The sequence below is a fragment of the Dipodomys spectabilis genome, unplaced genomic scaffold (assembly GCF_019054845.1).
Source record: "Dipodomys spectabilis isolate Male_0828 unplaced genomic scaffold, ASM1905484v1 ptg000018l, whole genome shotgun sequence".
NCBI classification, from domain to species: Eukaryota; Metazoa; Chordata; class Mammalia; order Rodentia; family Heteromyidae; genus Dipodomys; species Dipodomys spectabilis.
Genome location: NW_024870695.1, coordinates 20,135,098 through 20,161,208, shown reverse-complemented (window position 1 = coordinate 20,161,208; position 26,111 = coordinate 20,135,098). Strand labels below are relative to the sequence as shown.

General features: G+C 45.5%; 1 protein-coding gene across 2 annotated transcripts; it reads right to left on the bottom strand.

Moving 5' to 3' along the window:
• Window positions 1–399: 399 nt before the first annotated feature.
• LOC122103271 (phosphatidylcholine transfer protein) lies at window positions 400–23,777 on the bottom strand. Of its 2 annotated transcripts, XM_042673803.1 has the most exons (6): window positions 23,615–23,777; window positions 9,867–9,984; window positions 6,306–6,385; window positions 4,227–4,398; window positions 2,990–3,057; window positions 400–1,690 (listed from the first exon to the last, which is right to left on the bottom strand). In XM_042673803.1, the coding sequence occupies exons 1-6, from the start codon at window positions 23,753–23,755 to the stop codon at window positions 1,625–1,627; spliced, it is 645 nt and encodes a 214-aa protein (XP_042529737.1). In that variant the 5' UTR covers window positions 23,756–23,777; the 3' UTR covers window positions 400–1,624. The 2 variants fall into 2 exon arrangements, with proteins under 2 accessions (XP_042529737.1, XP_042529738.1); XM_042673804.1 differs by lacking the exon at window positions 2,990–3,057.
• Between the last annotated feature and the right edge of the window lie 2,334 nt (window positions 23,778–26,111).

Genomic DNA, 26,111 nt, shown 5'->3' with positions numbered 1-26,111 from the left:
TGCTTACAGCTAACGCAGAGACACACAAACCTGGGGGAAGATAAGCCCAGCAATGTGCTTATTTGCATGATACAGTAAATGATATTTGGATGCTACACCTCAGCACTGTGGAAAGATATGCTGTGAGCAATCAAGCATACCCTCTTAAGCTCCTACCGGGTATATTTTTGGTTGCACTCTGTCACCAAGTATAGTGTGCAAGGGTTCTCAGTTCCCCACACACTTCCATTCCAATGCTGTGTAGAAGCAGCCTCTACTCCAAACAAGTGCCCCAGTCTGTCCTTGTATGTAAATGAGCTTAAAATACTTTTCTGTTCAAGTCTATAAGTTAGGCTGTCCATCAATTGCAAACAAAAGAGGCCTTACTGATTTGTTCTTACAAGAAGATTCTGAAAGCAGTTTAAATCACTCTGTGTTTATTCATTTTGGTACATCTTTCTTCCTAGAGAGAAAACATATGGTCTGAGGGACACCAATGGCTTTATATCCTGTATGTCCCTGTCCATTCATCAAATTTGGTGTCAGTACGCAGACTGATTACAAATGTTCCCTGAGGTCACCAAGACTCTGCCTTCAGCCACAGCAGCAGTATCTTTCCCTAGCAAAAATTCAGAAGGAAATACAGTACTCTGAAGGTCATTTTGGTGGTTGAAGAGGTAGAATTCTTGAGCAAATAAAAAGTAAAGTCAACCAAGCTACTAATTCCATTCTAGCTGCTTGTGAATTATTATTGTCTCTTCAACATCTCCAGATGTTCCAGAAGGGAAACTGAGGCATCAAGAGCAAAGATGCTTTGTGTGCAGCATAGCACTGACATGAGTAAGAAGGGACTGTCATAGAGCTGCAGAGAAAGACGCTGTATCACAGTACTGTGCACAAAGCAACTCTGTTTTTGATACCTCCATAAAACAGAGCCAAGAGGTACAGGCAGCCTTTCCCTACTGGTATACGGAAAAAAGAAAACTCTAGATATGGACAGAGGTGGGGTGGGATGGGGTGGTTATCATATCACATGCTCAGTCAGGCCTAAAGTGCTTCACACAATGGTCCCATGTCATAGCAGCTACTAATCCTTCAAATAGGACCAGGTCAAGACTTTCTGGATTCCTACCTTAAACCCCAGCCAATTTAAGTCAGCAAAGCAAAAGGCAAATGGACATCAGCCAATGTCTCCAGTGTTCACAACACACACACACACACACACACACACACACACACACACACACACAAGGTCAGCTCTGAATAGAGGGACAGCTGTCAGCAATCCCTCCTGAGTTACAAGAAAGCACATTCTGGAAAGTTCCAACCTGGCTGAGAATGGCTGCCTTTACATTTTGTTTTCCTTCCTCCACCTACCATGGGTGCTTCTGTAACCTATTGAGTAATCCTATGTAAAATAGGCAAGCAGAGGTTTTCCTGTCCCTCATTCAATGGTGGAAGAAAGCAACCCCACCAGCCAGGGCAGTAAAAGGAGGAAGGAAGCCAGTGAGCCAGACATCAGGCAGATGTGCTTTGGGATATGTGCTAAAGGAAGTGCACTTCTCTGACGACAGAAATGTGAGGAAGGCTGAGCATCAGTGGATGGTGACACTTCCAAAGATGCAAGAGTTCCGACGAGTCAGTCTTATGATTTCTTGAGGTAGTTCTGACAAGCTTTTGCTGTGTCGTTTAAGAAATTTGGAACTCCATTCTGCAAAGGAAAAAAAGACCTTGTCATTTCTATGACTCAATTCTTTGGGATGGGCAAAAGGTTAAACAAAATGGCACTGGGCATAAGAAAGGCAATGGAGCCTTTAGCCAGATTTCAACACAACATTGTCTCAAATAATGAGGAAAGGAAAGACTCTAGCATGAGTGAGAGTAGATACCAAGACAGGCATGGCCACACCTGCAATCCCACCAACTCAAGAGATAGAGCAAGAAGGATCACAGTTCCAGATCAGTCTGGACCAAAAAACAAACAAAAAGTTAGCAAGACCCTACTCTCAAAAAATAAGCCAGGCCATCTGTAAGGCAGTAATCCCAGTTGGGAGATGGAGGTAGATAGGTAGGAGGATCAAGATCTAAAGCTGTTCTGGGCAGGAGCTCAAGACCATATCTGAAAAATAAACTAAAGCAGCACTCAAGTGGTAGAACACATGTTCAAACCCTAGTAGCTCAGGGAAAAACAGAGAGAGAGCTTTCTGAGACCTTTCTTGAAGAAAAAAAAAGCAGACACTGGAAATGAGTTAAAAATTGTGGAATTCTTAAAAAAAAAAAAAAAAAGTGAGAGGAAAAACTTGCTTTATAGACCTAGAACAGGCTAAGGCTTTGGCAATCAGAGTGTAGGGTATCTTGCTATTTAATTAAGTGTTCCATATTATGTGAGGCTTTTCCCCAAACTCTGTCTTACTCATTCCTGTTCTGTAGGGCAGGGGATACCCATCTCCATTATTAAAAAGCAATCTGTGCAACTTCTCTCTCCTCGAAGCTGCTCAGCCTTCTCATCGTTCCTGTATAAAGCAGGTTGAAGGTCCCCATGATGCCAGGACCTCAGACCACCATAGCAATCCCTTCTTCCCACAGAAGAACAAAGCCACAATGACAAAACTGGAGGCTTCCTTTAGGCCTGCACACATCCGGCTGTCTCCAAGCCCAGTTTGTTTGTCCTACACCTTCCTAAGCAGACATGGGGCCTGGGGGACTATTGTTCCTAGAGGGAGCACTCTATTGTTCGAAGGTTCCAGAGAGTGATCCTGGCAGGGTCTGGGGCCACTACCAGGGAGGGGCTGGCATTCCAAGCTACAGATTCTTTGTCTTTTGTTCCAGCCTTCATCCTGGGTATTGGCAAGCCCAGCCCTAACCAGAGTCACTCAACCAAAGTCTTCATAAAGGAGCCTCATTACGCCAGGGACAATGTGTCTCTTCAGCCTGACAGCTCCAGAGGCTAAGTCAACATTTGTCAAGCATACTTACCCCTCCCCACCCCCTCTGCCGCCCAGGATCTCACCTTGGCCGCCCAGTTAATGAGCCAGGACGGAATGTGGCCACCCGGGTTATCGAAGTAATACATGAAAACTGAAGGGGGGAAAAATGACAATTCAGAAAGGGGGGGGAAAGCACGGGGAAAAGTGCAACAACAAAATGCCCACAGGTTTTGTATCATCAGACTCCAGCCCAGAAAGCACAGGGAAAGGTAGCAAGCACATATACCCAAGTGAACCTTTCTCTACCCACTTACTTTGAAGGTATTTACAAATAAGAATTCTTGAAAACAGCCACAGGCATATTTTTCTACTATTTATTGAACATTTGGCAGGTGCTGAGTCTCTCGTGTTTTGTTATCACAACCGAAAAGGAACTGGCAGAATGAATCTTATTTTATAAATGATGAAATGGAGACTCACGGAAGTCAAGGAGACAGACCTAACATGCAGATGTATGCTTCAGATTTTGCCTAGGACACAGGTCACACTCACTGCAATAAAGCAGGTGGCTGCAAGCCCCAATCTGTACCCACACATCCCTCTTTGATGGGGGCGGGGGGGGTGAGGGAACACTAGAATTCAAGGTAGACAGGTCCTGAGTCTCTGCCTTTTTCTTCAATGGAAGTCACATCTTCCAGTATATCTGCCGCCCCCCCCATCTTGTCCACACCCAGGCCTAGCCTATGTATCCACAGGATCAGCCAAAGTGACTTTCTAAACCATCTGGTTTACTTGTGGTGTTTTGTTTTGTTTTGTAGGTCTTGGAGCTTGAACTCAGGACCTGGGTGCTATCCCAGGGTGCCTCTTTGTGCTCAAGGCTAGCACTCTATCACTGGAGGCACAGCACCACTCCCAGCTTTTTTGAGAAGCTTATTGGAGATAAGTTTCACAGGGACTTTTCTGCCCAGGCTGGCTTCCAACCACAACCCTCAGATCTCAGCCTCCTGAGTAGCTAGGATTATAGGCATGAGCCACCCATACCTACCTACTTATAGTGTTTTGATAAGGCAGGAGGTGGTAACAAAAACAAATTGGGTCACACTGAAACATGAACCTCAGGCTCTCGCCAAGTTTGGGGGCAGGGATAGGAGGGTAGGACCTCTCCTCCCCATGGCAGATCCAAGGCCTGCTTTGCCCCATGCCCTCCCCTGCCGTCTGTGTATATAACATGTATATGACATGCCTTCCAAGCAGCCCAGGCTTCCTGTTGGCCTGCGCTGGACGAGCTGCCAGATGTATGAACTGCGCCTCCGCTTTTACCTTTGCTCCCTTTCTTGCCATCGCTCTCAATGGCCAGGCTCTGCTTGTACTGCTTCACTCGGATCACACCCGACTTCTCAGGAAACTGAGGCACGGAGGTACTCTGAGCCAGGACCACATGGATCTTCCGTCCTTCCACCTCCATTTCTCGCTGCTGCCGGACGAAGACATACTGCATGGCCAGTCAAGGCACGCCAACACCAGCACAGCAAACGGGCAAGAGGAAGCCTGAAGCCTCCTAAGTCAGAGGCAAGGCAGGAGTGGGGGATTCCGCACCTCCAGCGTGGCACTTCTGTGCTCCTGGATAAAGTAGTCAACCTCTCTGAGACTCAATGTCCCAAGCGAGGGAAAGGTAGTGCTATTGGTCATACTAGTCTCCAGGCAAGACTGCTTGGAGCGGGAGAGAGAGCCTGGGACAGAATAAATGATTGGTCATTTTTGTCCTGTTCTTAAAGCTATAATGATAGACATCTAGTAATCATATGAAGTTGTTTCATCTCCATAGGTGTTTACAGATCAGCCACTAGCTCTGTTCCAGAAGATAATTATAACCTAAGAGATGTTGATACAAATGTCTCCATTCCTCAGACAGCAACTCTGAGGCTCCACCAGGAAAAGAAACGTATCCAAAGTTCCACAGCCCAGCTGAAATGAAAGAAACTGGCTGACTGAACTGAATCTGGCTACCTGTGATGTCACAGCCAGATGGGGCTCAAACATTAATCAATCATTACAGTTTCATAGATTCAAATAAAAGAATGAGGTTTCAAACTAGCTGCCTAGAACGTAAAAAAATAAAAGGGCTGGGAAGGTGGCTCAGTGGTAGAGTGCTTGCCTCGCACGCATGAGGCCCTGGGTTCAATTCCTCAGCACCACATAAACAGAAAAAGCCGGAAGTGGCGCTGTGGCTCAAGTGGTAGAGCGCTAGCCTTTGAGCTGAGGAGCTGAGGGAGAGCGCCCAGGCCCAGAGTTCAGGCCTAGGACACTCTGAGGCAACACAATTGCATTTGAGAAAACACAGAAACTGCACCTCCAGACACCTCCATGTCCCTACAGCCCCTCCGCCCCTGCCCCGCTCCCCGGGGTCTGATGGGGAAAGCTCTTCCATGTTTCTGGGAAGGCTGTTGTGGTCCTCCCTCTGGCCTCTGGCTCTTCTCTCTCAAGCCTTGAACTTTTTCCTTACAGCAAATTATTGTTCCAGTCGCTCCGCAGCTTGCTTGGCTCATCACCAGACACCAGACACTCCATGGACGAAAAGTTACCCGATACATTGATTAAAACCTGGCACAGTACCTATGTTCCGCCTGTGACTGTGAGTTCACTAAGACCCAGAGAAGTGAAAGGCTGTTCTTCATGGTCAAACATGGTCTTAACTTGGGGTCCTTTGTTCCCAAACAAATGTTCTTTTTTATTGCACTGTTTCCTCTGGTGAATAAATTAATAGCCCTTAGAGACATACAGAAAAGCTAGGAAACTCATTTTGTTTTCTGGGCCACCATAAAGTCCCTCCATTTCATGTGGCCACTTCATTGCATAAGCAAGGCAGTGGAGAGGCAGAGGCATACACCTAGTGTCCAGAGCCAATAGTGAAGAGGACGGTGAGGTTGGAGAGGGAGGGGAGGCTGGGGGAAGGGGGGAGTCTTGAGGAGAGCAGAAAGTGCAGGAATGGGTGCCAGTGCCTGTATCCCATTCGCCTGCATGCCTGTCGTCTGTTCTGTGGAAGGGGCTGGACCACTAGGCTTCATAAAGTGATCCTTTCGAGCCCCCAACTCCATGGGCCAACAAGTTCCAGCCCAGGACAGTTTCTCCAGAGAGCATGAGCTGCCCCGTAGTGACCCTGTGGTCAGACCCAGAAATCACACTTTGAGCCTCTGAGAAAAAAATTAGTCACACAAGAAGTCACAGTTCCAACAGATCCTCCCATAAAGACTGAAGACAGTATTGTCCACACAGCTGAAAAATGAGGTTTAGCTCACACATCAGCCAGGGGCCAAGGGCACAGACCACGCAGGATCTGAGGAGGTGGGGGTGGGGGAAGGGGTGTGGAGGCATGGTGGGCTTTGAAGGATTGAAGGATACATCTCTGTTGGACATGGGGAAGGGGTACTTGACTTCCCAGTACACCACTGTCTTTCCATCGCATTCCTTTTCATAGAGCTCTACAGGAGAACAGAAGAAGTTAGTACGTCCGAAGTCTTCTGTGGTTTCAAGTCACAAGAAACCTGGATAGCCTCATCATGCATAATACACCACTAACTCATATTTTTTGTACCAGTACTGGGGGGGCTTGAACTCACGGCCTGGGTGCTGTCCCTTAGCTTTTTCACTCAAGCCTGATGCTCTCCCACTTGAGCCATCCTCCTACTTCTACCTCTTTTGCTAACTAGTTAGAGATAAGAGTCTCTTGGGGAGCTAGGATTATAGGCTTGAGCCACCAGCACCTGGCAAATATATTTTTAAAGTCTTGTAGTTTCATGACCACCAAAAGGACATAAAAAATACAGCAAAAGCCAACAGAGCCCAAGAAAATTTGTAATGCGCACAGTATAAACCATATTCTGGGACAGACTGCATTGAAAAGATGTCGATGTGAAAAAACCAAGTTAGAGGTGTTTTAATGAGTTAGCCACCAGATGGCACTAGAACACCAATAGTTTTGCTTTTGAGCCCTGCCTTCCTCAACAAGCTTTAACCCCTGGCAGCCAGAGGGAACGAATGACAGATTCTAGGTCTGGAGTGTTCAGAGGGCAAAGTCCCTCCTAGAAAGGTAGACAGTGGATGGGCTCTCTGGCTAACCCACGTTTCTTCCCATGATGCCTCAGCACCAGGGGATGAGATCCCTTCATGCCAGGGTGTGCAAACAGCAGCCAGCTGTTGCAGGGGGAAGCACACAGCCTCCTGGCTCCTGCCTCTCCCCTGCCAGGCTGTGTGGAGGGCTGCTACATAACTGTGTCAAGAAGAAACCCCAAAAGTCTGCTCAGGGACCAAGGAGTCCCTAGGGGATATGCTGACAGGGATAAATTAAGGGCTTATTTATTTATTTTAATCTGTTGAAATCAGCCTGTTGATTAAGTGGCTAGTCATTGCAACATGTCACCGGAGGTCTGGAAGTAAGGGAAGAGTGCAGTACAGTTGCTTCTGTGCACTCCGCATCATGTCCCTTTTCTCTGCTAGCATCTTAACCATCTTCCAGGGCATCGCCTGCTGCCTGCTTCCCTATTTATTGACTGCAGGCTGGTCAGTACATCTGGGGCATACGCAGGTTATACAGTGATGTCAGGACTAGGAACGGACAAGGTGGCCACGGTGATCAGCTGGGGGATAGTACAGCTAGCTGGGATCTTATCTGCACACCTGCCAAACTTTAGCCAAAAGGCTGTCAGGTATTCAGTATCCGGAAGGACCAGAGCAAGGACAAGGACCTCAGGATTAAGCCATACTTGGATGGCTCATGCCTGTAATCCTCGCTATTCGGGAGGCTATGATCTGAGGATCGTGGTTTGGCGCCAGCCTGGGCAAACCTGAGAGACTCTTTCTTATCTTCAATTAACTAGCAAAAAGCCACAGGGAACATGTGGCTTAAGTGGTAGAGAACCAGCTTTGAGCGAAAAAGCTAAGCAAGAGCATGAGGCCCTGAGTTCAGAGCTCCAGTACCAGCACACAAATACAAAAACTGTTAAAACAACAGCAACAACAAAAGCCCGTCAGGACTATTTCAGCTGCGGCTTCACGGGGCGCCATAGCACAAGGGGCTGTGGCTGGGTAGCAGACATGAGAGGCTCTGCAATTGCTTTCCTTGAAGTCATATAACTTTAACAGCCATGGGAAGACAAAGAGATTTTGTACGCTGCCTGCTTCCTCGTGCTGCTCTTTTCCAAACTCAAGCCACATGTGCCGCTCTTCGGTGGAATCTACTGGCAGAGTCTGTGTTACACAGCTGCTTCCTGGCTGCAGGCAGAGTAGGGCAGTCAGCCTGCTCCCTTGGAGATAGGTGAATGTCACAAAACCCCTACCCAGGAAAGGTACTGGCAAACACTAGGTTGCTCTGGGCATGGCCATTACCACAGGGGTAAGCAGGTGCTCCATGCTGGAACTCAAAGCCCATCCTGTGCTCTGGCTGTACTTCCTAGGGGAAAGGAGAATGCTCCTTCCTCTGGGGTTATTATGGGTTTAGAATACAAGTCCTATCACCTGGAGGATGGAGTCTCCATTGAGAGAGGGGGGAGGAAGGGAGAGAGAGAGAGAGAAAGCCAGGCACTGGTGGCATCTGCCTATAATCCTAGCTACTCAAGAGGCTGAGATCTGAGGATTGTGTGTGAAGCCAGCTGGGGCAGGAAAGCCCATGAGATTCACTTCTCCAATAAACTACTCAGAAAGTAGGGGTGCTGTGGCTCAAGTGGAAGAGCACTTGAGCACAAAGAAGCTCAGGCACAGTGCCCAGGCTCCAAGACCAGCAACAAAGAGAGGGGGGAGGGGGAAGAATTCCCCTGAGAATCAGGTAACACCAAGGAAAACAGTTTAGAAATAGAGAAAGAAACATCCTGATAAAATTATGCGGTTCTCCAAAGGCAACTGTCCTAGACACCAGTAGCCCTTGACTTTTCAATGTGGAGCAATGAGCTCTCTTTTCTTACCTTATGCTATCTTGAACTGGCTTTTTGATTCTTGCAGCCAGGAGTCCTGGCTAAAGACTCCATGTACTGGGGCTGGCTCCCCAGCCTGATCCTGGGTGCCTGGGAGGCCAGAGCCTCTCCCAGCTAAGGAACAGAAGGCTCCTCTGTGTAATGCCTGTCACAACTCTACATCTCCTCCGGGGGGGAGCCTTATCCCTACAGCCCAGCGGCCATGCCCAGGTGCTCCTCTGTGTAATGCCTGTCACAACTCTACATCTCCTCCGGGGGGGAGCCTTATCCCTACAGCCCAGCGGCCATGCCCAGGTGCTCCTCTGTGTAATGCCTGTCACAACTCTACATCTCCTCCGGGGGGGGAGCCTTATCCCTACAGCCCAGCGGCCATGCCCAGGTGCTCCTCTGTGTAATGCCTGTCACAACTCTACATCTCCTCCGGGGGGGGGGGGAAGCCTTATCCCTACAGCCCAGCGGCCATGCCCAGGTGCTTGGAGGCCTGGACCCTTCTCCTCAGTAATAATAGAATTGTTGACTGTTGTTCCGGCCGACCCAGCAGCCTCAAGCCTAACGGTGGCTTCTGAAGGCACTGCTCAGTGCTTCCTGTTACCATTCATGCTGATCCCTGCACCTCGAATGCTCTCAAGCCACATCCCCTCCTTTCCTCCCTCACCCCCGTGCATGTATTCATGCCTCTTTAAAGGGAACTTTGATTCCACTTGCAATAGCACGTTAGAATAGCACTTCCACAACCAGCATGGTACCTGGGCTATCATCCCACTGCAGCAGACTGAGCAAAGCTGCCCCAGTGCCCGCTGCAGACGGGATCCCAGGATGTCAGGAGCTGGTGCCAGAACCGCAAAGGCCCATTTCAGCTGCACACGTGCAAGACTTTTGTGCTACAATTTGAAAGGAATCACCAACCAAGCAGAAATGATCTCTGTTCCTTTCTACCGCCTAGGATAAGCAAGAATACATTTGCTTCTCTAATTTTTTTAAAGTATGCATCACTTACCTTTAACATACTGATCCCACTCTTTCCTGTAGTCTAAGTCCATATAGACATCTGCAAGGAGAGCTGGGCAGCAGTCTTCCAGAACACCAAAGACCTTATACTTATAAAGACCAGTGGGCTACAGAATCAGAACAGAGAGAAAGAATCTATTGGTACCAGAGTTGAGAGGAAGCCAGATTCCGCATCATAGGATAGACTGCTGAGGTCAGGTTTCATGCCACACCAAACATGGACTCCCTGTAGGCTCTTGGAAACACAAAAACTGTAAAAGCACATACGACCTGTGGTCATGGATCTTCTGTTTAACTGAGGGCATGATGGCGGGAGCAGGTCTATCTGTCAGCCAGGAGACTTCAGTAGGAGGGAGGAAGGGTCCCTTGGCTGTGGGGGAAGGCGGTAGCGGGAGAAGGCACACAGGACAGGGCCATGTCAAAGGTGGACAGGAAGAAGCTCTAGTAGGAGGATAACACTTTTCAGGGCCTTGTGTTCATCATCATGTGATGATGTGGAAAGGCATGGCTGATAGGAGGAAAGGCCCTTGAGTCTCCTTAAAGAGCTTGGGGTATAGAGAATTCTAGATGGGAGGAAGAACGTTAAGAGCTGAAGTTAGGAGTTAGGGCCAGACGGCAAAAGATCCTGAAAACCAGGATAAGGTTAACTGGCTCGTTGTGGTTACTATGGAAGAACTAATGAATGGCTTCAGATCACAGAGGTGGGGAACATGTGGCCCACGGGCCCTCAAGGTCTCCAAAAGCATCTGATCTGGTCCTACTATGGCAACTGTAGGCAGGTCAATGAATCTAGGCACTTTTTTCTTAACAACATAAATTTATATAGTAAATAGCTCATAATAATAACAAATTTTGGGCTGGGAAGGTGGCTCAGTGGTAGAGTGCTTGCCTTGCATGCATGAGGCCCTAGGTTCGATTCCTTAGCACCACATAAGCAGAAAAAGCTGGAAGTAGCACTGTGGCTCAAGTGACATAAGCAGAAAAAGCTGGAAGTAGCACTGTGGCTCAAGTGGTAGAGCACTAGTCTTGAGCTGAAGAGCTGAAGGACAGCGCCCAGGCCCAGAGTTCAGGCCCCACAACTGACAAAAATAATAAAATAATAATAATAACAACAACAACAAATTTTGAAGGAAAAGCAAAGAACATTCAGAGAATAATTTCCCCATCCCTAAGTAGAACAAACAGATCTGATGAGGCATGTACTTTACATGTGACTATCTCTGATTGGTTTTTTGTTTGTTTGTTTGTTTGTTGTTTTGTCGGTCGTTGGGCTTGAACTCTGGGCCTGGGTGCTGTCACTCAGCTCTTCAGCTCAAGGCTAGCGCTCTACCACATGAGCCACAGCACCACTTCCAGTTTTCTGGTGGCTTATTGGAGATAAGAGTCTTTGACTTTCCTGCCGGGGCTGGCTTTGAACTGCAATCCTCAGATCTCAGTCTCCTGAGTAGGTAGTATTACGGCATGAGCCACCAGCGCCCAGTTTAGCATTTTTTTTTAAAGATTTTAAAGATGATTCTTGCTGCTTGCTAGAAAATAGATCAGAAGCAATCAGAAATGGCTTCAAAAGCCAGTGCAGTGGTTCAGCTAAGAGTGATGTTCATTCCTTTTTGTTGTGTTTGTCCATTTATCTGTCTTTGAGAGGGGAAAGGAAAGCACAGGAATGGAGGGACAAAGGGTGAACAAATGCAGCAGTGGTGCTCACAGGACACCATGTGGAACATGAACTGTACAACTTGTGGGTGGGGATGGGAAGGAAAAACTCAGAGAGCAAGGGAAGGGGTGACACTGCCCAGAAAGAAATGTACTCTTCACCTGACTCATGTGACTGTAACCCCTTTGTAAATCACTTTTACCATCACAATCAAAAAAAATTAAGAAAGAGATGGCCATGACTGTGTCAGGAAGTTAACAGCAGAGGTTTACAGATGTATTCTGGAGACAGGACTTGCGGATAGGACTGACTGAGAAGAGACAAGAAAGAATCAAGGAGGGCGTTTTGTGGGACACTGTGTCGGTGGGCATGCCTTCTCTAACATGGAAGAAACCGGAGAAGAGGTGATCTGTGGGCCAGGAGGTCTAGAAAGTTGCATTTGGGGAGTTTGAGATGGTCATTAGACATCCAATGTTATGTCCTTAGGTAGAGTTCTGGAGAGAAAGGTTATATTTTAAATATCTACAGAGTATAAAGAAAGAAAATATGTAAAAAAAATCAATTCCAAGCAGAGAATTTTTCAACAGCTTCTTTTTATGTACAAAGGCAGACTATATACAAAGGGAAGAAACATCTGCTCCAAATCATACTAGTTTCCTTTGTTCAGAAAAAGGCATTTCTGGATACAAAGGACAAGAGTTTCCTGGCCTTCATCTTAGTCTACATCTTTGTCTGCAAGGGTCTGGGCTTGAGCTGGCTCCGTTACACCTGTCACTCTCTGGACAAGGGCAGTGTATAATTCTTAACCTTCATTGTGCTTAAAGGCTGTATGGTTAAGTGTAAATCAAAGGCTCTTACACTAAAATCAGTGAAAACAGCAGGCAAAGAACACAAACCAATGAAGAGCTGTCAGAAAAGTTCCTGCTTCCACGCCTTGCTAAGGGGCAGGGGGGTGGGGGTGGGGTCCTGTAACCACTTGCAAAAGAAGCCATCTTCTTTCTTTCAATGCTGGAGGCTGATAGGAAGTTAAGGGAAGGACATGGTGATTCCTTCCAGAGGGCCTCAGCATCAGGAGTCTCTAGCTAAAGTGGCATCATCCAGGGCAAACCACATTCCAGCTGAAAAATCCCAGATGCATGTGAAAGCAAAAAAAAAGAAGAAGGAGAAGGAGAAGGAAGAAGAAGAGGAAAAGAAAAATGGAAGGGGAAATTGAAATTGATTCTATAAGGATCTAGCAGGTGAGCAAACCCATAGCTTGATATAACAAGTCTCCACTGATGGGGACTTAGAGTCCTCCCTTCTCCTGTCTGCCCTCTGTGCTCACATTCAGAACATGGCTAGGGTTTATACACAGTCACGCATGTACTCCCCTACACACACCATGTGTTCCCATCAACAGGAAGAGAGACAATTAGCAACTTGTTCTATATTGTTGAGTTCCTGGTCTATGCACGCTGGGCAAAAGGAGAACCTACGTGTTATGATAGTGATCTCTCCAGTCTCCCATGGTTTAGCTTGGGATATCTGCAGAAATGAATTACAACAAACTGTTTCCTTAACTGAGGTCCCTTCCCTTCCTGAACGGGGTTACAGCCCTTCATGACCCCAGTCCTATCTTAGCATAAAACGAGAGGAACAGAAGAACAGAAAGCCTTCTAGGAAGAGAAAAATAGAAGGGCCCTGGTTTGCGTGAATTCAGAAGAATGAACTATTGTGACAACTTCCTTTAAACAACCTTTTCATGGCAGAAGTGAGCAAAGCCAGACCCCCAGAGGAACAAAGTTCTGGGTAACACCTTTCCTAGTCCAGAAATACGACATTCTTTGCCAGTGCTGAAATAGTACAGCCCACACGGCTGGGTCCAAGCACTTTTTCACCGGTGATTTCTTTCTAAATAGGCTCTCAGCAAACACATGCTTCTTAGTTCATCTTCAAAATAGTAAGGTGAATTTTCAGTAAACATAAAAGCAATTTCTATTCATTATAGGAAAACTTGAAAAGCATTTAAAGTTATATTTAAACGCATAATCCACAGCTACTATTGATCATACTGGATTTCTTTGAAGGGAATAAAAACTAATCTATGGGATCAAATAGAAATAATATGGTACAAACAGCTGCTACTCTTATTTCATTTTAACTCCATGATATGCTGAAGCTATGGAGAATTCATACGAAACTGAATTATTCCTCAAAGATACTTGTTTCCAGATATTTGATGCACATATTTCCAGAGGAAGCATAGAATACTTGGTCAAATTTTCTAATTTTTATCCATTAGAAAAGTGTCCTTGGAGATGAATGTTTGGGTTATATGCACTAATATTTTAGGTTATTTATACTTTCCATAAACCTTTAGAAAAGGTGTACTGAGCCTGGGCTGGGAATATATAGCCTGCCAGGACGAGGGCTCTGGTCTGCATGAACAATTTGATATAGAAAGGGCAAAGTTCATACTACTGATCTGTAAGACCTTTTTAATATAGGAGGTACAATTTCTTTGCAAGATTTTTTATATATGTTTTTGCAAAATTACTAACATTGCAGCAAATGACTCCAAATTAGCTTTCTCAAGAGACTTGTCTTTTTCCCTGAAGTTCTTCCCCAAACCACCTTTAAGGAGTATCTCAAATGGGGCACTGGTGGCTCATACCTATAATCTTAGCTACTCAGGAGGCTGAGATCAGAGAATCACAGAGAAGCCAGCCAGGGAAGGAAAGTTCAGCAGGCAAAAAGCCAGAAATGGAATTTGTGGCCCAAGTTCAAGGCCCTGAGTTCAAGCCCTAGGGCCGGCACAAAATAAAAGAGCATCAGAATTTCCTTCTCTAGAGAAAAATATATAGGGTACTTTTCTAATGTTCTCTTTATAAGACATTGACTTTCCTAAATTCCAAATAATGAAAGGATTACATTGGTGGTAGACCATTAACCAATACCATATGCAGAATAAATTACCAAAAGAAGCAGAAGCATTGATGTGTTATAAATCCCTTCTTCCTTTCTAAGAGAATTTCTTTGAGAATGTACACAGATACTAACTTTTCTAGTCTCCTGTGCAGGTAGGAAAGCCACATTCTCTGTTCTGAACATGGATACGATTATTTTGAGCTACAGCAACTATTCTGTGATCAAGAGGCAAAAAAATAAAAGAAGGCAATAGAAAGACTCAGCGTTGATAGTATTACTGATTAGCCAAATCAACACCTGCTTACCTCTGAACTGTTAGGTCAAAAAACTAAATAAAAACAATTCTAATGGATACAGTGTTGAATTGAACCTTGTCATCTTGGGAAATGGTGTGGGTTAAGAAACTCCCCTCCCAACACAAAGATGAATTGCCTATGTATCTCTGATCATACAAAATAGTATTTATTGAAATGAACTCCAGGAAATGGAAACAACAGGTTTTGTTCTTTGTTGCTGTTTTCAGTTTTCTTTTTGTCTTGTTTGTTCATTTTTCTGTAGGAGGGTAAGAAGAGACACAGAAATGTAGGGGAAAGAGTAAACAAAAGCAGCAATGGTACTCACTAGACACTGTGTTGAAAATGAACTGTGCAACTTCTGGGTGGAGATGTGAGGAAAAACTGAGAGAGTGCCAGGGAAGGGGTGACATTGTCCAGAAAGGACCAGGTGTCAGTGGCTCACGCCTGTAATCCTAGTTACTCAGGAGGCTGAGATCTGAGGTTCACAGTTCAAAGCCAGCCTGGGCAAGAAAGTCTGTGAGACTCTTATCTCCGATTTACCACCAGAAAACTGGATGTGGAGCTATGGCTCAATGTGGTAGAGTGCCAGACTTGAACAAAAACTGCTCAGGGACAGTGCCCAGACCCTGAGTTCAAGCCCCATGACTAAAAACAGAAATGTACTCTTTACCTGACTTACGTAACTGTAACCTCTCTGTATATCACATTTATAATAACAATAAAACGTTTTTAAAAAGAAACTCTCCTTCTATTCTTTCCATAAAAGGGCTTCCTGCAAAGAAAATCCTTCCCTACATGATTCAGAAAATACCTGGAAAACACCCTCCACATTTTTTCTTTTTAATTTTATTTTACTATAAAGATGCTGTACGGAGGGGTTACAGTTACATGAGTAAGGCAATGAGTACATTTCTTGTCGAGCATTGTTACCCCTTCCCTTGTTCTCCCACTATTTCTTGGCCTCCTAGGTGATCAGCTGAGCCACTGTCTCTGCACATAAATCAGATCAAAATGTTTGTTAACCAAACAGGCTGAATTTTCTCCTACCTTCAGACAGACACCCCTTCCTGGACAGGCTGGCCTCTGTTAATATGCTACCCAACAAGGCCGCACTTTCATCCCTTTCCCCATAAGTTTCTTCCTGACTCTGTGTGTGTGTGTGTGTGTGTGTGTGTGTGTGTGTGTGTGTGTGTGTGTGTGCCTGGGCACTGTGTGTGTGTGTGTGTGTGTGTGTGTGTGTGTGTGTGTGTGTGTGTGTGTGCGCGCGCGCATGCCCCATATTAGGACTCAGGGCCTAGGTTTTGTCCTATAGCTTTTGTTTGCTCAAGGCTGGCTCTCTACCACTTGAGCTATAGCTCTACTTCTGGCTTTTTGCCTGCTGGACTTTTCCTGCCCCGGCTGGTGTCAAACCTCCATCCTCAGATCTCATCCTCCGGAATGGCTAGGATTACAGGAGAGCCACCTGCACTTGGCTTCATTCCTCTTTGTTCCCTTTCTTTAGATGCCTGAAGACCCTGATCCCCATCCCAGCAGTTCATCCCCCATTCTGTGAGAAGGTTTTTAGGCTGGTTACTTTATTTCACATCACTCGAAAGCAGAAGGACAGAACACTGCTGATGAGACTCACTAACATTTCCCAGGCCATAAGATTATGCCTTCATGAGCAGGGCAAAAGCACAGGAGCACTGCTGGGTGTCCTGTTAGGGAGCTAAGAGCATTCAGTTGAGGATGACAATGAATTTTGTAGAGATATAAAGAACCGCCCATGCCCTGATACAGGAAGTACTATCCCCTCCCACAGAGAAACTCAGCAAATAGTGCAGGCCTGCAAGGCTCCTCCAGGATCTTAAGAAGGCAAACTATAGGCTTCTGCTTGAATTTGCAGCTCAAAAAATATGTTTTCATTGGTCATTTGTCAGCAGCCACTGCAATAGCATATTTGAAAGAGCTGCTGTAAATTCTCCCAATAATACTGGTAACTGTTGTTCTAAGCCCCTAGGCTAGGTTTAGTTTCCAAAACTATTTGATATTGACTGTCTTTTTTAATCATTCACATAGGTCTTTGGGAGGCTAAGAATGAGAGGATCACAGTTTGAGGCCAGCCCTGGCAGAAAAGCTTGCAAGATTCTTTTTCAACAGACAGGTAGGCATGCAGTGTGCCCATTACGCAAGCTATAATGGAAAACCTAACATAGGGGGGATCACATCCAGGTGCATATCCAGGCAAGAAGTAAGGCTCTATGTCAAAAATAACCAGTCAAATCAGGGCTGGAGGTATGGCTCAGTAGTAAGAGTACCTAGCAAGCAGGAGGCCTTGAGTTCAGATTCCCAGTACTACTAGTGTATGCATGCATACAAATATACACAAACATATTTACATGTGTATACATACTTACATGTGTATACATGCATACATGTGTGTATACATACGTCAGAGAACTTCTCAGGGGAACATAAGCTCTCCAAAGGAGTCCCACATCTGAATACTGGAGAGAGTCCGTTTCACACAGATGATGATTTCATCTAAAGATTCTTTTTTCCCCCCTCACTCTCACCTTTTAATTTCTATTGCTGCTCATCTCTACAAAACCCTCCTGGTTCTGACTTCACCTCTCAAAATGTCAGAACTTAGTTAATGGTCAGTGGTTCTTTTTTTTGTCAGTTGTGGGGCTTGAACTTTGGGCCTGGGCGCTGTCCCTCAGTTCTTCAGCTCAAGGCTAATGCTCTACTACTTGAGCCATAGCACCACTTCTGATTCTCTGGTGGTTTATTGGAGATAAGAGTCTCACAGACTTTCCTACCCGGGCTGGCTTTGAACGGTGATCCTCATGTCTCAGCCTCCTGAGTAGCCAGGATTACAGGCGTGAGCCACCAGTGCCCGGCTTGGTTAGTGGTTCTTGGTGTGTGGTCCCTGGACCAGCAGCTTTGGCATCACTCAGCAACTGGTGAGAACTATAACATGAAGTAATACAAAAAGTAGTACACACACACACACACACACACACACACACACACATACTGTAAATGCTCATGCCTCAGATCAAATCCACTGAGGGTATGGCTCATATGGTAGAGTACTTGCTAGGAAAATATGAGGCCCTGAGTTCAAACTAAAATACCACCGGAAGAAGGAGGAGGAGGAGGAGGAGGAGGAGGAGGAGAAAAATAACCTGAAGATGGTCAACTCTGATTTTTTTAAAACACGATTCTCATGCACACTCAAATGTAAGAACTACTCTGCCCCATGGCATTTCATCTAGTGTTCTTCATAATCCTGAAAAGGTAAGCATTATCCCAAGTGGACAAGTAACTGGCCCACGTCACCTAGCTAGTACGTAGCCTGGCTCCCGGCCACTCAGCTCTGCTCGCTCCAGTGCTGGGGCCCTCTGACTCTCAGGAGAACAAGGGCAGCCTGGCTGAGGGACTAGCTCATGCTGGTCCCTCTCCTTCAGCGCCAGCAGGCTCATTTGAATCTCTGAGGAAGCTTTAGCGATGCGGTCGCTGTTGGATAACATTTGATTACAAACAAAACTCGGTTACAGCAATGGCAAGAACAGAATAGCCAAACCATCCATGAAGGGAGCACATTCTAAAAAGGCCATAAAAGTTCCCCCCCTCCCCACCCCAGCAGTTAAATCCAAGTCCTCACTGTGAGGCCTGGTGTTGGTTTTTGAAGGTCCCAAATATGCTACTGCTCTGAGATACAATTTCCTCTGTATTTCTGACCCAGATATTTGTTGGCCTTTTTCCCTCTCAGTTCTCTTCGCCACATGCTTTCAGGCACATCTCTCATTACCTAGGACGGGGCTCATTCTGAATATTCACGACTCTAGTTTATGTTGAAGAATTCATTCGTTGAAGCAGCACACCCATCTCCCTTGGCCACCACGCACCCCTGCATCCCCAAGCCAGCAGCAGCACACGATGATGGTGAATGACTCTCTCCTGAATGAAGGAGAGTGGAACAGAGCTGGAGTTTGGACCCAGGAAGACTTGACTCCAAAATCTGTTCCTCTTTCAAAAGCATACAATAGAGGCTTACAGTAGAGGTAGGAATATATGCTTTTCCAACCACAACACTCCAAGCTGCTTCCCAAAGGCCTGAGACATAGAGTCACTTCATTGAGTAGAAGCAAATAAGACATTTAGCAACTTGCTCCTACCAACACCATCTGACAGCCTTGGTCTGGTTTCAATCAGCCTCCAGGGGAAAAAAAAACAAAAACAAAAACAGAGTTCTGGCCTCCCAGCAAGCTGCATATTTGAGAGTAAGTTTTGCAAAGTAGATGGATTCATGCTGGTTACTATCTACAAAGTCTTCTGTGACCCACTTAATGACTCTGGGCCTCATATAAAGTAAGAAAATAAGCTCATCCCTGGTTCTCTTCCAGAATTATTTGGAGGGGGTCTTACATGTAGTAACATTGTATAAACTGCAGCATTGTATACAGGTACTTTACTGCCAAGATAACATAGGGCCAAGACAACACAGAGAGGAGGAAAAAAAGAGTAGAAAAAAATGGAATGGACTTAAGAAAGAAAAAGAGAAGTGAAAAAAGAAAGAGATGATGGTATTGGATGAATGGCTTTCTAAATATGTACTTGAATGGCTTAACAGAAAAGAAAGCTTAAAATATATTAAAATCTTGTAGAGCAAAAAGTTACCTTTTGTCCCAGGACAGAATTTAGAATTGCTAGTGTCTACTTAGAAAAAAAAAGGATACAATGAGATACAACATTAAAATTTCAAATATAATTTATAACATTGAAAACTTAAGGGCCTGTAGTTTTATTTTAGTCCTTTCAAAATATACTTCATCTAGACACCATCGTAGTTTGGTGAGAGGTTTTCTGTCTTGATTTTTATTTTTATTTTTTTGTCGATCATGGGGCTTGAACTCTGGGCCTAGGCCCTGTCCCTGAGCTCTTCCGCTCAAGGCTAACACTCTACCACTTGAGCCACAGCACCACTTGTGGTTTTCTGGTGGGTTATTAGAGATAAGAGTGTCAAGGACTTTCCTGCCCAGGCTGGCTTTGAATGCGATCCTCAGATCTCAGCCTCCTGAGTAGCTAGGATTTACAGGCTTGAGCCACCAGCACCTGGCTACAGTTTTGGGTTTTTTTCCCCACACCTGTTTGAAGACCTGTCAAATAAGGAGCTCCAAGAAGCTGTACAGCTGTCCATCTCCCTCTCTGTATAGAAAGCCAAGCAGGGGACATCAGCAACCATTTGAGTGCCACATGTGGCAAGAAGGACCCATAAAGGCTATTGATCCAACCAATGCTAACAACTTCTTCCTAGCTAAACTGCCGGTGTCCTCAGGGAAGTAACATGGTCTTACATCCACAGGATAACATTTAAGCCATTGAAGACTCTCAGTAAAGGCTGAGTGAGTGATATAAACTAAGAGTCTTCAGTCTCTTTTTTTAATATTCCTCAGTTATAAGAAATGTCCTCCACTTATGATGGCCCATTTCACATTTGGGAGGTTTCTTTTGACAAAGAGTTTGTGTAATATAGGAGGAAGAACAAGATCTTCATGGCAGAAGGATATGTCACTTACCCTCCCTGAACTTCCACTTCCTTGTTGGTATAAATGGAAGATAGTGGAAGTCCATGGTAACGGGAGGTGTGATTGAGAAAGTGAGCTGGGAATACACCAGTTTAGGATATCTACCAAGCAGTGTTTGTCTTCTCTACAGAAATGCACAACAAGGTTTAAAGCTCAAATCTGAAGCCAGATATCTGAGTTCAGATCCTAGGTCAAATCTTGACCAACCAACTTCATCTTTCATTTCCATATAGGTTAACAGGTGACAAGCACAGTTTCTTATCATTAGGTTAATGCCAGAATTGAGTAAGTCAACATTTGCAAAGAACTTGGTGCCTGGCTGATAAGAAAGCATGCAACAAATCTACTGCAGTGGCTTAATAATTCTGTAATCAACAGAGCCACTGAGAGGGTAGCAATAAGACCAGAGTCTTCCTATCAGATGCTTGATGCACAGGATACAGGAAGAGTGAAGAGGTGGGAGGTCAAGAAACTAGCCAAGTAGGTGCTATGATTCTGGGTAGGAGGTAGTTAAGCACTAGTTCAGAGGCAAAGACAGCTGGGTGCTTGTGGCTCAGGCCTGTAATCCTAGCTATTCAGGAGGCTGGGATCTGAGAATCATTGTAAAGCCAGCCAGGGCAGGAAAGTCTGTGAGACTCTAATCTCCGATTAATCACCAGAAAACAAGAAGTGGAGCTGTGGCTCAAAATGCTAGAACACTGGCCTTGAGCTCAAAAGCTCAAGGACAGCCTCCAAGCCCCGAGTTCAAGCCCCACAATAGAAAGAAGGAGGAAGAGGAAGAGGAAGGAAAGGAATTAGATGCTAGATATTTCTGAGCAGCTAAGTAGGAGAACTTAGTAAATGTCTTCATGTGGTTGGTAGGGATAATGCAATAATCACAGAGAAGGTAGATTTTGTCTGCCAACATGTGCATTTTCACACTGAGGTATTTGTTCTAGAGTTTCATTAAGAAAGTAACTGCCTCTCCTAGGCTGTATGCATCTTGATCATCTTATGGGAACCAATGGTCTTGCAGAGTTGGTGGGTCACTGCCACCCTTATGGAAACACAACAGCAGTAAAGGAACATGTGTTCCTCTGGGTGTGATGAGCACCATCAGTGAAAACATGACCACTTCCAGTTCTTTCCAATCTATGAGGACAGCCGCAGGCTGATTATCAGCAGGAGATGAATGCCCCTAAAATGCAAGGGACCTACCAGGGAATTTCACACCAAGAGTCTGGTCAGTGATATTCACTGGAAAAAACAACAACAATCATGACACTTCATCCACATTCACCATCTGCTTTGTTGGGTTCATTTGTAAAGTATAGTTAGCATTCTGGTCTAGTAATAGGGAGAGGGAGGAATTGTCTTAAAAGCAAATGTACTTTTTTTTTGGAGAGGTAACTTCTTCATAGCAGCAGTATTTTCTACTTAGTTACTTAGCCTTGGGGTATGTTGCTTGCAAGGGGGCTGGTTCTGTGCATTGTCTTATACACTGCTATCAATGATTGTCCCATGACTGACAAATTTGACTTGAACCTCATAACAAACCACGTGAGGAGTTGGGTTTCTACTCCTTGTTCAACAGTGAAAAACTCTGCTGAAAAAAAGGCTTGTTTCCTGTTTTAAAATGTAAAGCTATACATTTAATGTACACTAGAAGGTACTTTAAAAAGCATTCACATGTTTAAGATTCATTAGATGATGAAGCTGCTGCTCTGACCTTCACGGAGTATTGCTTTGCCCCTCTAGGCATATACCTTCCATCCTTGAATCTGATATGGAATCAGGTGAGCATTAGAGTACCTTCCCGCTCTAGCTCTCAAATAATCTGGTCTTCTGCCAGGAAATCTTAATTTCACTTAACTTACCTGCCTGTAACTTATAGCCTAAAGGCCATGCTGTGTTTGTTACACAGGTGTAACTGATAGACAAGCCTCTGATAACAGTCTAAGGTGCAATACCGCATGCCCACCCAGACAGCTACCTGGTTCCAACTATTTCCAAACTGACAATTACTTAATAACCAACTCTATTCCCCTACAGCTCTTGTGTAGGGAAGTTTCCTACCTGCAACTTCAGAATCAAGTTATCAACTGTAACTGTGAAGGCATGTCAAGATCCATGGCTCACGCCTGTAATCCTAGCTACTCAGGAGGCTGAGATCCGGGGTTTGAAGCCAACCTGGACAGGAAAGTCCATGAGACTCTTGTCTCAAATTAATCATCAGAAAACTGAAGTGGGGCTGTGGTTCCAAGTAGTATAGCACTAGCCTTGAGCAAAAAGCTCAGGGACTGTACCCAGGCCCTCAGTTCAAGCACCACAAAAGAAAAATGAGAGGGGGAGAGAGAGAGGGAGACAGAGGGAGAGACAGGAAAGAAGGAAAGAAGGAAGGAAGGAAGGAAGGAAGGGAGGGAGGGAGGGAGGGAGGGAGGGAGGGAGGGAGGGAGGGAAGGGAAGGCAAGGGAAGGCAAGGGAAGGGAAGGAAGATCTGGTCACTAAACTCCTGGAGATCAGAGATCACAGTAGGTCTTGCTTGGGCAGCTAGCCTTAGCTATTCCCTTTACTTGCATCTAAGCCCCAGGATGTTCCTCCTCCCTCGTCCCCTAAACATCCATCACCCCACTCACCAGTAAGATATGTCCCCCTGTAGGTTTGTCCCCCTACAAGGCCTAGGAGTGGGCTGATGCTCATTTCAGCATTGTCATTTCCTCCTAACAAGCAACTTTCCGAGTTGCACTGTCACCAGCCTGACTGGAAACCCAGTCACCTGTTGTCTTCTCAGCTGTTTGCTTTCAGAGGCCTTTTGTACACTTGTGACAATAAACCCCCTCACGGCCCAGACTGCTGACTGACTGCCCAGTAGTCACATGCTCCCAAAAGCTGGCTCCCTGTGGTTGGACGCCATGTTGACACTCAGAGGACCTGGGATTCGTCCTCACCTGGTTATAATGTCTCTTGTGTTTAAAGTGAACGGAGCCCGGGCACATCTGAGCACCTTTAACTAGAAAAAGAGCTCCGATGCCCCGGCCAAGGGGAAGAGGCCCCAGGCCTGCAGCCAGAGAAGCAGCCCCGGGAGCCTCGGGACCTTCAATTCGGTTTGGGGCTAGTTCCACAAACTGTCACACAACCGCCAACATTCAGATTAGCTCCTCACTCTCCGCGACCGGCTGCGGGCAAGGCCGCCAGGGGTCCCGCCCAGCGCTCCGGGAGTCTCCGCCCCGCGCTGCGGGGGACCCGCGGGCCGGCCCGGATCTCCAGCCCGCGGGGGCCGAGCATCCCGCGGAGCTCCGACCCCGAGCTCCTCCAGAGGGCTGGCAGCTACCTGGTCCAACAGCCGGTAGATGGTGATGCCCGAGGCGTCCACCAGCAGCTGCCAGTCGGCCCCGGCCAGGGAGGGCTCTTGGAGCTCCGCGATGGCCTCCCGGAACTGGTCCTCTGAAAAGCTGCACTCAGCCAGCGCCATCCTTCCGCAGCCCGGGCAACTCCGCCCGCAGCACTGTGCGGCCCCGGTGTGGCCTCCGGGGCGGGCTGGGGAGGGGGAGGGAGGGGCCGGCGACAAGGTGGCTGCCACCTGATTGGCAGGGAGCAGAGGAGAAGGCGGGACTTAAGGAGGAGGAGTTAGTCGGGCTGAGGGCGTGGCCTGGGGGCGGATCTGAAAGTGGGCGGGGCTGATCCTGTAGTTCCCAAGGTTGGCCTAAGTAAAACTAAAGAAAACTTGGAGTTGATCTGGGGGAAGAAGGGAGAGTTAAAGTGGAGAAACTTCTGAAAGGAAGACACTGAAGTCATCTTGAAGAGGGATACTGCTATCAGGAGCACATCCCATACTCTACCAAAACTGCCTGGGTTGTTTTTGCTTTTTTGTTTTTTTTCCTGAAGAATGTAAAACGGATCTCTTTGAGATACAGGGGTGATATGCTAGAATAAAATTGCTCTTCTGCTTTGTGTTTAAAATGTTATGTTGAGAAAGGGACCCGTGGTACTCATGAAGAGATGAGAAAAGTCCAAGGGAGAAGGAGGAAGAGGGGGAGAGGGATAGGGAAGGAGAGGGGAATGGGAGAGTAGGGGGGGGGGAGAAAGAGGAGGGGGGAGAGAGAGCGGAGAAGGAGTCCAGTCCATAAAGGATCTGTAAGGCTAAAATCTGAAGAGGAAAAAATATAATCTTTCAAATACCTCGGTGTCTATCCAGAATTTCTGGTTTGCATAATTTAGATCTTGGTGCAACACAAAGATCTTTTTGTTCCTCTGAAATCCCGTAGGTATTACTACATTTCTCACCAGAAAACTACACCTAGCTTTGAGTAAGATAGTTTAAACATCAGAAAGACACAATAGTCAAACAAGTGCCAAGAAGCTGTGGAAAACCAGGTTTCCTCATCTGTAAAATAGATCAAGAGTTGTGTAGCTATTTAGAGTTGGGGTGGCCATTGAATATAAAATATTTTTGCACAGTGACTGTCCAAGTAAATGTTCAATGAACATATTCCCTGTTTTACATCATTAGTCTGAAATGCAGTTTGTTCAGTACTTGAAAGAAAATCAATGGCAAGTTATCTTGTAAGTTATGTCAACTTACAAGAAAGGACACCAGATCACATTTGGCAGCTGCCTTCAGCACAGCAGAGATAAGTTATTGATTTGTGGGGTAGAAATAAAGTGAAATTTTTCTGGACTAAGTGCACTAAAAAATTAGAGGAATACTTTCTTGCTGTTTTTTTTATAATGGTTCATAAGATGTCTCTGTAAAAATTAGATTTTATTGATACTAAAATTCATTGCATGGGAAAGCAATCACTGAATTGACTTGAAGGAATTTGTTATAAATGTCTCCTTTGGTAAAGCTGAAGCTTTAACATTATATAGCAATAGATGAATACTCTCTGGAGGAAGTTCTCACAACACAGCAGACCAAAGTTCCTGGCCTCAAACACCTAGAGATAATGGATGACATAACCAAAAATAATATTACAAACACAGCTTAGCTGAAAATAAAAAGTGGCACACTCAAAATTCCAGACAGAGAAGAGAGAATAAAAGCCAGAAGTTACCTTAGAATTCATGAACATACACACACACACACACACACACACACACACACACACACACACACGCCCTCACCTGCCCATGTTTGTATAAAAACTAACTTCCATTACTGTAATCTCTCAGAAAAGGAGTGATTTCAGCAGTTGATGAGTTTAGAACAAGCTACTGGGCATGTCCAGATCAACATGTTCTGCCACCTGTCTACCTGTAGAAAACAAGTATTCTCTTATACCTTAAACTGTGTAATGAAGCCAAAAAATACATCAGAATCAGCATAAGCAGAGTGCTGTAATTAACTTGTGGTCTAAAGCTCCAGGCCTCTTCCCCCAACAGCTTTATTGTAATAATGGTGAAATCCATTGCTGACTTTAAGTATATATATATATACTTATATATATAAATTGATTCCAATTGCAAGTAGGGAAGACAGAAGTGTTAGATTCAGGGAATCCAACCTGTAAATAAACCATAAAGGCTGCAGGTTATGGTTCTAGTATTCAGGACTGAATTGAACACATAACTTTAGGTCACTGCTGTTAGACAAACTGACTAGTGGCCCTTCATAGAGCTTGAATTCTTTAAGAGCTGTCTCTGTCATTCAAAAGGTAAGTTAGAAGAATTACAATCCTGTATTGTATGAAGGGTTTTTCCTACAGCCTTGGATGAATAGAAATAAAAAGTTACTGCAAGAAATCAAGCCTTCAGCCAATATTTACCCGATTTACATTGTTTGTATCATGTGGGAGTCACAAGATATTGACATGCACCCTGGTTTCAAG